The 14,539-nt window shown below is 43.2% G+C and overlaps 1 protein-coding gene across 1 annotated transcript in view; it reads right to left on the minus strand.

Moving 5' to 3' along the window:
• Positions 1–5,911: 5,911 nt before the first annotated feature.
• Positions 5,912–14,539, minus strand: part of GNB5 (G protein subunit beta 5) — an 89,228-nt gene continuing 80,600 nt past the window's right edge. The window contains exon 12 of the mRNA XM_033920464.1: positions 5,912–8,410. Coding sequence (XP_033776355.1) covers positions 8,399–8,410 — 12 coding nt within the window. The 3' untranslated portion in view covers positions 5,912–8,398. The remainder of the gene's footprint in view (positions 8,411–14,539) is intronic.

Genomic DNA, 14,539 nt, shown 5'->3' on the forward strand with positions numbered 1-14,539 from the left:
TCTGTAAATTCTCTGGAATTTAATTGATCTTCCCCCCTACGCCTCTCTTGTATTCATTTATAGGGGGTTTTCTTTTGCGTCCTTCTAACTCTTACATATTTATTTGGATACCCTTTAAATCCGACTGAGAAAGTGTAGCCCAAAGCTGAAAACCCTTGCTCTGAGTTAAGAAGGAATATTTAGGAGGGGAGCTATGTTATATGTTACTTTATTTGCTTACATTCACAGTGAGGAAACTATATTGAGGAATCGTCAAAAAGTTCCCACACTTCCATTTTTTTTTAACACAATATCTTAAAAGCAAATTACATCACTTTTCCACATACCGGTAATCACCCTGTTTTTTACCATACTTTTTTTTCCCAGTGTCCAACTAACACACCCTCTTACCACTTCTGCCCCAACAGTTTCCTGCAAAAATATGAAAGTGCAGAAACTTTTTCAAGAACCCTCTTAAGTACAAATCGCTCAGTTGATAAAATGGGGGTTTCAACAAGCTTAGCAGTCAAGTCTGTCTTTAATAACTGGTGTATTGTTTTAATTTTTTTTCTTAACCTAATGTTATTTTATATTTTTAGTATTCTTTCAGTGATATCCCAGGCAATATTCAAAAGCATTTATCCAGTTGGCAGCTGATTAAGCACTGTTCACAGGAATACTCAATAGCACGATTGCTTTAGCACCACTAGACACATCCAGGGTGAAGTTTGGGCACGGTTAGAGGTTATCTGATTAATGGCAATATTCAGGCTGCTAACTGGATAAAGTTAGACTAGCAAAAAGGCTGTCCTAAATTTATCCTTTTAGCTTTTAGGTGAATAGTTTGAATGTATCACTAAAACCATACAGCATTGCCAATCAGTGCTGATCCCAGTATCTCCATCTACTGGAGCTGATAACAGGCAGGCTGCACCACCTCATCCGCCCGGCCCCCAGGCCTTTAACATAAGTCACAGAGACAGAACATTGGGAATAACAGGCCACAACTTTATTAACATTTGCAGGAAATAACTCCCTAGGAAGCATCCGAGCCATAATCCCTCTAGGCCCTGCTCCCCGCCCTGCCCTCCAACAGGGAAACATGCACTTTTTGCCCCTTCCATGACCTGCCATCCTCGTTTTCCAGCGAGGCCACCGCCTCACACCATCAGTCCGCCTGACATGCAAGCCAGCGAGGCGGACATGCCTTGACTGTAGCCGTGGTATTCTCTCTCCGTGAAAGTCCATTCTCAAACTTGGCCAGAATTTTCAAGGCTCGGTTGCATCCGCCACAACCCAAGGCACACACAGTCACCCTTGATCCCTCTCCCAGAATGGTTTTCCCAAGGCCTCTTGGAAGTCATTAATGAGTTGGTCGGTAGCTATTCTGACAATAGGCTCCAGTCTGGAAGGTAATGTCCCGTGTGGATGGGGGAGTCCAACTTGTGCCAGATCTTCCTAACTCCCAGGTACTCAGTCCATTGGCCTATCTGACGATTTACCTTCTTTAACCCCCCGACTCCATAGCCTTGACGCACTCGGCTCTGGGTGGGGAATGATGTCTGACCAGAGGATCTGTGTGTCCTGAAGGAGGAGAACTAGGCTGAATAAGTCTCTCTTAGCATTGACGAGCCGTTTGCATGAAGACGCTCCGATGTCATGGTCCCTCAGGTGTATTATCATTGCATGAGGCTGAGGATTGTCCTCTAGGAGCTTGTGAACGCAAGGGAGGAGTTGATGCCATCTCATCCTGGGGGCACCTGCCCAGAGGATGTCCGTCGTTCCTGGGTCAAATCCAAGGCTGTTCTAAGGACGTTCAAGTAGCCTGTCCCGTGCTCTCAGAATGTGGTCTTGTCCGATGATCCAAATTCTGCAGGTTCCTGAAAGAGATGAACTACTGGTGAGGTGGAGTAGAGGAGGCAGCTCCTATAGGGAGGTCTAATGTAGCTGCGGTACATTGAAGACTTCCAACAGCCCAGGCCTCTGATTGCTGCCTCGGGAAGGCTATGTTGAATGTGGTGGCACCAATGTGGAATGAATGTGTACCGAAGCACTCAGGACGCTGCCCCACTGCTGATAGAGCCCTACGAAAAACAGCAGTAAATTGAAACTTTGTGAGTGGGCTCGCATCCTGGTGAATCAGCAAGATATGCCTTTCCGTTGGGCGGACTGCCATAAGCTTCCGTAGATTATCCACAGGGCACGTTGGCAGTCCCGGGACTCTGTGCAAGGTGATCATCTGCCCTGTGCTCCTCTGGTCCATCTTGGACCTGCTGATGCGAATGGAGATTGCTTCGTCCATGAAGGCAACGTCCTGGAAACGGAGGCCTCCCATTGGGCACTCTCGATTGCATGGTCAGCTCGCTGATGCGCAAGGCCGCAAAGAAAGCCAGGGAGAAAGCTGTTCTGAAGAGGCCCACTACATATTTTGATGAGCATATACCCCCCAAGGCATTCCAGAGGAGCTGAAGCAAGGCGTGGGTAAACGGCAGGTGGGAGTCTAACGGAACTGGAATTTGCCTGGCCCAACCTTTAAGCAGGGTCTTTACCAGGAAACTGCCCCAACCCAAGAGTTTGGAGAAAAAGGCGAAGCCTGCCAGAACGGAGGAAACTCTTGATTTGGAGATGCCTCTGCTGAACGCATCCATGATGTAGTGCGTGATGAGACTCTCATCACCGGTCCTGTAAGCATTTTGGTATGCCCGCCAGGTGGCTGGCGCAAGTGAACCTGAAATCAGCAGTTCAGCTGGACATCTAGCTTCCACAGCTGTTCGGGGATCTGCGTCGGCTCCTCTTCTGCCGCTGGAGCAAGCTGTCGAAAGAGAAGCAATTTCTTGAGAGAGCATCTGCTATTTGGTTATCCACTCCTGGCACGTGCTTTGCTCACGCTGTTAGATTTATTTGTAGACAGTGCAACACCAATGCCCGGACTAGCTCTGCCACACGAGGGCAATGGTCTGTTGATGGCTTCAACTACTGCTGCGTTATCTGACCAAAAGACTTCCTTCCTGTTCCACAACTGGGAAATCCCGGGCAAACGCCATGAAGACGTCCAAGATTTCTTTGCAGATTCACGAGTTTTGGGGGCCCACGAAGAAAAAGTCATCGAGGTAATGCACGATGCTAGTAGCTGGCGATTGCTGAGAAACTACCCAGTACAGGAAGGTGCTGAAGGTTTCAAAGAGGTTACATGAAACTGAACATCCCATGGGCATGCATTTGTCAAAGAAGTAAGAACCCGCGTAGGAGAAACCAAGTAGAGGAAAACAGGAAGGATGAATGGGGAGCAACCGAAAGGCCGATTCAATATCGACCTTAGCCATCCATGCTCCTCGACTGGCCTCTCTGACCATCTGTACTGCTGAATCGAAGGACATGTACTGAACGCCAGAGGCGCTTTCGGGAATGCTATCATTGACAGAAGAACCCTATGGATAAGACAGGTTGTGGATTAACTGGAACTTTCCTTTTTCTTTCTTTGGGATCGCAGTGGGGACACAAACATTCTTGAGAAAGGGGGGTTGGTAAAAGGTCCAGCTATTCGACCAGCTTCAATCTCAGTTGATAACTTATTGGCAATCGCTGACGGACGATACAGTCAGCGAGGTACGTTGGGTAGGGGGGAAACCTGAGGAATGGAGCCCTTGAAAGGGATGCAGAAACCTTCGGTGAAACCTTGCAACAATAACTGTGCCTCTGGTTGTCTTGGGTATTGGTTTAACCAGGAGAACATATTTTGAAGGAGGATCGGGGAAAAGGCCTTCTTTAAAGTATCAGGCCCTATCGCTTGATCCTTATTGAGGTTGAGATTTCTTGGGACACATGGATAAGGGGTGCTTGTATTTGCATCCTTGAATATTACATGAAGATCTTTTATATTTTCAGCAGACATCTCGTAGCAAGGGGGCAGGCCTCCCATTCTTGGAACTGGGAGCTGCTTGCTGGAAATGGGAAAGGGTGGGAGCAATAGTACTGCGATTGTAGACGTTGCGCAGCCAGAGACCCCCGTCGTCCATATCCCACGCTAGGTGTGGGTTAGACTCCATTTTATCTCTGAACTGCTCGTCGTAAGAGAGCCAGGCAGTTCCTTCATGCTTCTTGTAAATACTGATCACCGTCTCAAGGTAACACAGCATGGCGTCCATCAACTCAGGTCTTTTTTGACATGTGATGCCCATCATACATGCGTATGACATCACTCAGCTTGCCAGATTTTGGAGAACAAGCTTGCTGGTCACCTTTCTTTGCACGCTTCTTCATTTTTCTTCTGCATCTGTGAATTTGAAGATGTCAAAATATTCCCGCCTGGTCACCTTTTTTCTGAGACCTGGGAACTTTCTGCCACAGGTGCTCGGGGGAACCTCATAAGCAGGAGTTAGGGCTGGAGCGGCGGGCAGAGCACATAGAGGAGGGAGGGAGGAAGAAGAAGAGGAGGAAGAAGATGCCCACCTGTGCTTTTTCTTACCCTTCTTCTTTGCTGATGTTGCATTGTTTTTCCTGTGCCTTGGGGGCTCGGATGTCGCTGACAACAAGTTGGGAACGCTGGTTTGTATGTTCGGGAGAAGGTGGTTGACCTCATCGGGATCTCCTAAGCTGATGTGTTGGTCTGGCCTGCCTGGCAGGTCTCGACTGCCGTGATTAGCTCCTGGTTGGGGGGCCCAACCATGGAAGTTATGAGAGCACTGCCCGCCAATGCAGGTATTCTGCATTTGCCGATGGCTGTGTCCAGAAGAGGAGATCTCCATCAATCCTGGGATGGAGATGATCTGCAAGGTTTTCGATAGGGATCGGGGTTGTAGTGTATTTGTGATCTGTGATCAGACTGGCGAGTTCGCTGTCTGTACATGTGATGCTCTGACTCATGATTGTCATGCCTTTCTATGCGTCCTCGTACATAACGATGTTGAGTGCGGGACCTGGTTTTTTGCCTTTCAATGAGGTCGTGGGGCGGACCAAACCACCTTTGCAGGAAGCTCCGCTGGAAGGAGTGAGAAGGGGATCGGCGTCGCTTGTCATGCGACTTGGGAAGATGGTCCTGCAAGGGGCCCATCCGTGATTAGGCGATTAATCAAATTTTAAATAAACTTGAAACTTAAATTGTTTTTTAATGGCATGGTCAATTACCACACCATTTAAACCAATTAAAAACAATTTAGTTCTGCACGGAACTAAGATCTCCTTTTATTAAGCTGAGGTAGAGGTTTCTACCATGGTCTGGAGCGCTAAATGCTCTGATATTCATAGGAATTCTATGAGCATCGGAGCATTTAGCGCTCAGGGCTGCAGTAGAAACTTCTACCGTGGCTTAGTAAAACCCAGGGTAAGTTAAATGTCTCTAGGCGTCCGTAATTAGGGTGCCTAACCTAGGCACTGTTTATAGAATCAAGTCCTAAGTGCTCCCACGCTAATGTTTTTTCAAATAATACATGCTAGTAAGAAGGGACCTGCAAAACAAAACCCAAACCCTTAAAATACTGACCCATTAAATATGGGTTTAGCACGCAGGAAAGTCCCATGTTAAAAATATGCTAGACCTATATTTTAGCAAAGTTTAGTAAAAGGACCCCTACGTTTTATTCTGCTTGGATGGCTCTGACTTCCCCAGTTTTGGAAATAATGCAATGCCTGATGCAAATATACAATGCAGTAGCACAAAATGTTTTAAAATATATAATTCAATTAGTAGCACACATAAAATATTTAAGATCTCTTTTTGTTGTGGCGGTAAAGGAATTGTCACTTTTGAAATCGGCTTCTACATCAAAGCTTCAGTGCAAGAAAAACAAGAATAGTCTCGAGGATAGAATTTTCAAGCTAAAAAGGGACAAAACCATAATAATAATTTTTTTAAAAACCTGCAAAAATATTTAAAAGTTAACTTATGAATAAAGATAAAAAATGTTATAAAAGAGTCAAGAAACATTCAGTTTGATACTTTGCTGTATTTTAATTTTATTTTGAATCTGGCTAGTTAGTAACCGCTGTTGAAAAAAATATAAAATTACCCTCTTCATTTAAAAGCACATAACTGCCTACAGTACTCTAACCATGTCCTTTCACCATGAAAATGATTCCATCCAAAGTACTGGACACACTACCACCCGTTAATTTGTGCATATACTTTTTCTAACTGAACCCTGCCCCCAAAATCACCACTTTCTACAGCAGGTAAAAGTTTTGTTCAAAACAGCACTGCATATGTATTGTTACCCATGTATATGACAGGCGCTTTTATTAAAGTATTGCTCTGCCTGCAGAGATGGCTTTGAAAATAACTCTACCTCGGTGCCTGTACTACAATAGACAGAACTACAGAATTAGCCAATTAAACCCTTGATCAATTACAAATGTTGTGATTGGAAGGGGCAATAATTGCCAGAGAAACCTCAAATCACAGTTTATTTTGGTTTTTCATAACATGGATCCCTCTTCGGTCAGCAACAGTAGTCTGCCATAGGTGTTCAAAATTTAACCATTTGCATGGGATGAAAAGGCAAAGTTATACAGTAAAATATTTCACTTCAATTTTCCTCTGCAGTTTTTGTTTTTAAAAAAAAACCCACTGTAAATTTACGGGTAGATATGCAGCTGGTGGCAGTGAGTGTTTTTTTAGTTGCAACCAGCGTTATTCCCGGATATTCATTTCTAGGCCATGTCCAGGCACCACAGGATAAAGACAGGATTGATTTTTATGTGGTCCATTTTGATCACTTAACTTAGGCGGGTGCTGAATATTGGCATTTAACTGTGTAAGTGCCAACTCTACCCCTAGACTGCCCCAAAATAGCCAGCTTTCACTTTATTGGTCTATGGTGATATTCAGCGACACCAACCAGTTAAATGCACCCAATATCAGTGAAAATCCCCCAAACTACAACTATGTAGTGCTGTTCAGTCACAAAGAAGACAGTCCCTGCTCAAAGAGCTTACAATCTAAACAGACAAACAGGATGTCATGAATACAGTTAAGGGGAACGGTTAATCTGCTGGCTGGGTTGAAAGGCATACAAGCAATTTAACCAGCCATGAACCATTTCTGGCCAGTTAAATTCCTTTGAATATTGACCTCGTAACTTTAAAAAAAAAAAAACTTTTCCCAAACATCTTGGGCCTAATACTGAACTGCGGGAGGCAACCCAAATGCCTCCTGTGGTTGGTGGAAATCCCAGATTTAAAATGCCAGGGTCGCCAGTACTGAATATCTGGGCAAAAGTCGGTGGCTCGAAATTAGCCGGACAAGCAGATTTTATAGGGTGGCCAGCTATGGCTAATGGGAAAAGATAGAACAGCCTTTTAGGTAAGTCTATCTGGCCTTGAGCCTTAATTGGCCAGCTGATGAAAATCGTCCATGACCGGCTATGTCAGTGAGATATAGCCATCTATCTCCTACTGAATACTGATGGCTAGTCGGCCAAATAGAACTTAGCTGTCAGGGACACGTCCCCGGTCGTCTAAGTTCCACTGAATATTGGGGGTAGGGCTTATGGACACAGCACTTGACTTTGGATACTCTCTGTAGACTTGAATATGGATTTGAAGTTTAGATTTATTTACCTTTACAAATCTGAGCTTACAATCTGAGGTAACAAAGGGCAAGGTGACTTGCCCAAAAGCAGGAAATTCAAATTTTTTTTCTATCAAGCAACAATATATCATCACAGCTGATCAGAGAGAGAGAGAGAGAGATAATATTCAAACATCACAGGGTCCTATATTCTGCTCATTTCATGAGGAATATAAATGGCAGAGTATCTGGAGATATTTTTATATATGGGGTCATCTCCACACCAGGATTCTTCTGTACATTAATGCCTGCATGCTGCACAATTTCCCAGAATTGTAGCCATCGTGATGACGCAGGCTGCAACTTTGCATGGTAGGCTGAACAGCTGATTTCCAATTTAAATTCTACTATCTGAAGACAATGCAAAACTTCTAAGCGCCCTCAAAAACATTTGGTTCCTACTGTACATTTATAAGGACATCAATAAATAAATACAGTTCATGCAAATAATACATACATGTTCAGAAATGTCTACATCCTATGAGACAAGTAGGACCTTCAAGAAAAGTGCATGTTATACAATTTTGGTAAACTAATCCTATGAAAAGTAGGTAGTCTTAAAAACAGAGTACAAACTTTTTCTATGTTGTATAATTTTGTTTTCCCTGCTCTGCTGAAAGTGGTAGTTACCGTGTTTTCTACATAGCAGTGTTTCTGTATATTTCTGGGACTCTAATAACTGTTTGAAAGGATACTGAATGACATTCAGTTAACTGGGTTATGGTTTTTTTTCAAGTCGTAGGTAAACTGCAAGAACTTTCTAAAACTTCTCAAAACACAGATTACATCTATAAATTATTTTAGTCTTTTCCATATGCTGTAGAATCCAACATAAACCTTATAAGTTGATGGTGATCAAGCCCATATCTGAAAAAAAAAAAAGATTAAAAAAACAAAATTAGTTTGTTTGTTTATTCAATAATCTAATATACAGTTTTTTCATTCAAAAGCAGATCAAAGTAGTTTATAGTAGATTTAGGGCTCCTTTTACAAAGGCGCACTAGGGCCTTATCGTGCGAAATAGCGCGTGCTAAATTGCTGCGTGCGCTAGCAACTACCGCCTCCTTTTGAGCAGGCAGTGCACTAATCCAGTGCATGTGTTACAAACGCTAGCGCACCTTTGTAAAAGGAGCCCATAATGCCTAGGAAAAGACACAGAACTCCATAATTCAATAGGAAAGGTATTGAATAAATACATCAGAGGAAAGGAAAAGAGAAAGGAAGAAGCAGGCAGACCATCCCAAAATGACCACCAACTCAAGCATTTGGAGGGGCATTTCAATAGTCTGTTTTTGAAACCACTAGACGTCCATCTTTTTTTTTTTTTTTTCAAAAAAATCACTTATATTAGACGTCTTGGCAATCAGGATGTTTTTGGCCATTTTCAACCACAAAAATGTCCCAGTTCAAAACATCCAAATTCAGATCATTTGGATCAGGGAGGAGCCAGCATTGTAATGGACTGGCCACACAGTCATGCCAACAGAAGAGGGGGGTGTCACCGGGCAGGAGGGCTTGGGCTCCCTCCTGCCCAATCTTGTAGGGGGGTTTACGTGTCCAGGAGGGCTTGGGCTCCCTCCTGGCCCGATGTCGGTGGGGGGGCGCAGCTCGCCGGTGCAAGAGGGCTTGGGCTCCCTCTTGCCCCGATCGTTGTTGGGGGGGTCGCGGTTCGACGGGGCAGGAGGGCTTGGGCTCTCTCCTGCCTGGATCGTTGTGTGTGTGTGGGGGTGGATTCTGTAAAAAGTTCAACATCTCCATTCTCGCAACAAGTTTGCCATCCTTCTTCAATTCGACCTCTCTGCAGCTTTTGATGTCGTCCATCATGATATTCTAATTTACCAACTCACCGAGAGTCCTTGACTGGTTCTCGAAGTTCTTACGCTCCCGCTCCTACACAGTCAACATGAAGGGCACTTCTTCCTCCCCCTTGAACCCGATATGTGGAGTCCCACAAGGCTCACCTCTCTCTCCTATCCTTTTCAACATTTATATGTCCTCCCTTAAACTCCTCCATCTCTCCCCACTTGAAACACTTTACACTTACGCAGATGACATCTTTGTCCTCCTCGAGACCGACCGGAACCTCACCAACCTCTCTGCGAACATATCCTCGTGTATATCGAACCTTCAATCCTGGGCCCACACTGTGCAGATGAAACTGAACGAATCCAAAACAAAACTTCTCTGGCTCGGCCCAAAATTGGACCAACTGCCCACCTCCATCCCAATGTCCTCTGGCTCCACCCTGCATCTTGAATACTCAAGTAAAATTCTGGGAGTCATCATTGACTCTACACTTTCCTTCAACGATCACCTCAACTCCCTAATAAAAAAATGTTTCTTCAGCCTTCACATGCTAAGGAAAGTGAGAACCTGTTTCCATCAAAAACACTTTGCCGACCTTGTCCAATCCACCATCCTTTCCAGACTGGACTATTGCAACTCTATCTACCTAAGCCTAACAAAGAAAAACCTTCAAAGACTCCAGCGGATTCAAAATGCCGCTGCTAAGCTTATCTTTGCAAAAAGCAAATTCGACCACGTCTCACCACTTTTGTCCAAGCTCCACTGGCTTCCGATAATCTCCAGAGTCCACTTCAAATGTGCCTGCCTTACTTTCAAGATCCTACACAGCATCCTCCCCCCTTTTATTCCTCTTTCTTGGAATTCCTCTAACCCCAATTCCACCAGATCTACCCAAAAACTGAAACTTTCCTTTCCCTCTCTAAAAGGCGTTTCCCTTGTAGGAAAACTAGGTTCCTCCCTCCCTTTCAGAATCACTGAGCTCTGGAACAACCTTACCTCCCCTCTTAGGAATCTGAGCTCCCTCCAACTCTTCAGTAAACATCTGAAAACCTGGTTATTTTAAAAAATGTAACTCTTCCTCTCTCTGGTTACTCTGTCCTAAATTTTCTCTTCATTTTGTCTTTTCCCTTCACTGGTGTTCCTTTCTACCCTAACCCTTGTTAACCGTGTCGAGCTTTGCGGATGTAGAGATGATGCGGTATACAAACCTAAAGTTTAGTTTAGTTACCGGTGTTTTTGACAGACACCAGTTACAGAATCCAGCTTTTAGGCGAAGGACTGGCTCCTCCTTCACATAAAAGCTTTTGTTTTGGGCATTTGGGACTTAGGCTTTTTTTTAGGTTGATTATATGGTATAAGTTTAGATGTAGTGGTGGTCTGGGCGTTTAAACAGCTGAACGTAGAGGTAGGTCATTATTAAAAAAAACCTCCTTTTGGACGTTTTTTTTTGATAATGGACATTTTCCCTGCTTCTACTTTCAACGTTTAGGGCCTTAGGCCAAAAGGGGACTTAGACATTTTTTTGATTATGCTCCTCACAGTGGCTAAGAAGCCAAGCAAGACATCCAGAAAGTCAGTTTTGAAAATTGGAATGTGGAAGATTTGGCGAGAAAAAATGTCCAAGTGCCGATTTATGCCATTTTTTGGACATCTTAGTATTTTGAAAATGAGCCCCTTAGGGTCCAACAAATGGTTATTTAAAAAGATGGGTTTTCAAAGCTGAGTAGAAGAGTAATCTAAAGGTTAGTGAAGTGGCCTGAGAACCAAGGGAACTGGGTTCAATTCTCACCACAGCAATTCTGATTCTGGGCAAGTCACTTAACCCTCCTTTGTCCTCCTATACATAATATATAAACTGCTTTGATTGTAACCAGAGAAAGGTGGTATATCAAGTCCCATCCCCTTTCTCTTTGAATTTAGTAGAAGAGAATTCAAGCAGAGGCAAAATGAATAATGGTAATGTGTGCCGGAGTGTTGCGCCAGGAAGAAGGCGACAACCAATACAATAGCCATTCTAAGCCCATTACAAGAATGTTGTAAGGGGGATGAGGAGGAAGAAGTAGTGTGAGAGGCTAGATCAGGGGTTCCCAAACCTGGTCCTGGAGGCACCTCAGCCAGTCAGGTTTTCAGGATATCCACAATGAATATTCTTGAGAGAGATTTGCGTACATTGCCCCCATTGCATGCAAATGTCTCTCATGAATATTCATTGTGGATATCATGAAAACGCGACTGGCTGGGATGCCTATAGGACCAGGTTTGGTAACCACTGGGCTAGATAAGAGAGGGCAGCCGCTGTAAATGGCTCAATGAGCAAGAGTCAGAATTTTGAACTCTATGTTAAATTTGGTGGTGAGCCAGTTGTTGCTGTAAAACAGATTTCATACATATTTGAGCTTCTTAAAATGATTCTCTAATTCATCACGACAGAGTCTCTAATTCATCACGACAGGGAAAACCAGTGCACAATATACTGTTAGAAAGTTATGGTGAATAAGCTTCAGGCATAAACCAAATGTAACTTCAGCTTACATAATGCACAACAGAATGTGGCAATAAAATTGATCAAATGCCATATAGTTTATGAAACTCAGTCTTTATCCTGTAAATAAACTAAACTAAACCTTAGGTTTATATACCGCACCATCTCCATGGTTGTGGAGCTCGGCACGGTTTACAGGAGTTGTAATGAGAAAGGAACTACAAGGAAAAGGCTAGATGGGGATCAGAGGAAAGAAGGAAGTTAGAGGGCTAGGATGTCAAATAAGGAGGGAAGTGTTAGATTTTTGAGAATAACCAGATTTTCAGATGTTTACGGAAGGGTTGGAGAGCACTCAGGTTCCGAAGGGGGGAGGTAAGGTTGTTCCAGAGCTCGCTCGGTGAGTCTGAATTGGAGGGAAGTTCCCAGTATTCCTGGGAGGGAAATGCCTTTTAGTGAGGGGAAGGATAGCTTCAATTGTTGGGTGGGTCTGGTAGTATTATTTTTAAGAAGCACAGTAGAAATAATGTAGTCTTTGGAGCACTCATAAATTGCTTCACTTTGAAAAATTCCTGAGCCACAAAGGGCCTCTTATCAAACAAATCAGCGAAGGCTGGCATAGCAAATGCTTTGGTGCATTTGCTGTGTGTCACTCGCTCGCACAGCTTCATAATAGAGGTACATAAATAGCTAGATTTTAGGATATTTGATAATCTGTATTCTTTATGTGCATGCCCCTTTATCAATTTTGTAGTTCCATTTTCGACTTTATTTTTACTTCAGGCTCATTTTATTCTCATTTGTAAACACTATGGGGTCCTTTTATTAAGCTGCGCTAACCGATTTAGCGCGTGCTAAAGATTAGTATGCGCTAAATGCTAAGATGCCCAAAGGAATATAATGGATGTCTTAGCATTTAGTGTGTGCTAAATTGGTTGGTGCACCCATATTACCTTAACAAATTGTAAACCGCATCTATGCTTTTGCCAATGTGGTATATCAAATGTTAAATAAACTTGGAAACTTGGGATTGTACAAAACAACATTTGGGCCACTTCGGAAGCTATTCACTTCTTTCCTGTGGAGATTTTCTCCTCTGCACACCCATGAAATCTGCAGAGCAGAACTCTAAGGGGAGAAGTTATCATCATGGACTACAGTTAAGAACATAAGAAATGGCTTCGCCGGATCAGACCCTAGGTCCATCCAGTCCGGCGACCCGTACCCGCGGAGGCCAAGCCAGGTGTTCCCTGCTGAGAAACCTTGTTTACTCGTATCCCCCAATGTCATTTGCAAGAAGGTGTGCATCCAACTTGCTCTTGAATCCCAGAATGCTGGTCTCCATCACGACCTCCTCAGGGAGAGCGTTCCAAGCGTCCACCACTCGTTGTGCGAAACAGAACTTCCTAATATTTGTCCCGGGCCTGGTGCCCCTCAGTTTCAGTTAAGACAGGTTATTTCATCACAAGTTGTGCGATTTTAGCACTAGGTCCTATTTTATGCAATGAAACCATCTGCTAAAATAGCACGACTTGTGGAAAATAAAACATCTGAATGGTAACCCATTTTGACAACTTTCCCTCTAAGGAAACTGAGGGACTCATTAAAAAAAAAAAAAAAAAAAAATATCCAAAAGTGGCATTTGGATGTGCCATTTTTGAAACACATTTTTTAGACTGTTTTCTATGCTGTTTGTCTGAAGTGTATCTAAATCTCACAAGGGTATGTTTTGGGCACGATTAGGGCGGATTTACCCCCTCCTTTACTAACGCATAGCACAGGTTTTACTTCCAGCAGCGGCGGTCACTGCTCTGACGCTCATAGGAATTCTATGAGTGTCGGAGCAGTTACCGCCGCTGCCGGCGCTAAAACCCGCGCTACGCATTAGTATAGAAGGGGGTTAGTATTTGGATGTTTTTCTGCAATAATGGAACAATGCAGAAAGCTTTCAGGGCAAAACTTGGACACTTGAGTAATGACCAGGTAAGCATGGAAAGGTGAATGAAATGGTACATACTAGCTTGTTTGACAGTTTCAGCCTGCAGGTCTGGAGTAACTTGGTTGTCAGAGAAGGGGACCCAGGTCCATATCCCACTCTAAACTAGTACACTTGTGGTGGAAAGTGTGAGCATACCAAACCCCACCAAAAACCTACTGTACTGACAGAGACAGTACTGTACTGAATGAGCCTCAATTCATAAATAAAGTACTTATTCCATATAGTACCTCACGTTCTCTACAATCAACCAACCATAAACTCTTAACGATTCCCTCCTTAAAAGTTATTGGAACCCGCCGACAAGATCTGTTCTCTGTATCAGCACCGCAACTCTGGAATTCATTACCATTACAGTTAAGAGATGAAAATAACTTAAGCGACTTTAAAAATAATTTAAAATGCTTTTTATTCAAGGATGCCTTTAACTTATAAATTACTTTTGAGCTCTTCCTCTTTCCCTTTCTTCTTCTTTTCCACGCTTCTTTTCCTAATTCTTTCTTTTTTATGTTGATATCTTTTTCATCATTGTATAAATTTATTAGCCCATTATATATATTTGCTATGTAAATCCTCCCTTTTTTAAAAATTTTAAATTGTATTCATTGTATAAATTGCTAGTTTTATATGTTATATATCTTATATGTTATTTCTTATTTTAGTATTATGTTTAATTATATGTCACTTTTATATATTGTAATTCGCTTAGAAACAA

This window comes from Geotrypetes seraphini, chromosome 14, assembly GCF_902459505.1.
Source record: "Geotrypetes seraphini chromosome 14, aGeoSer1.1, whole genome shotgun sequence".
In the NCBI taxonomy this organism is placed as follows: domain Eukaryota; kingdom Metazoa; phylum Chordata; class Amphibia; order Gymnophiona; family Dermophiidae; genus Geotrypetes; species Geotrypetes seraphini.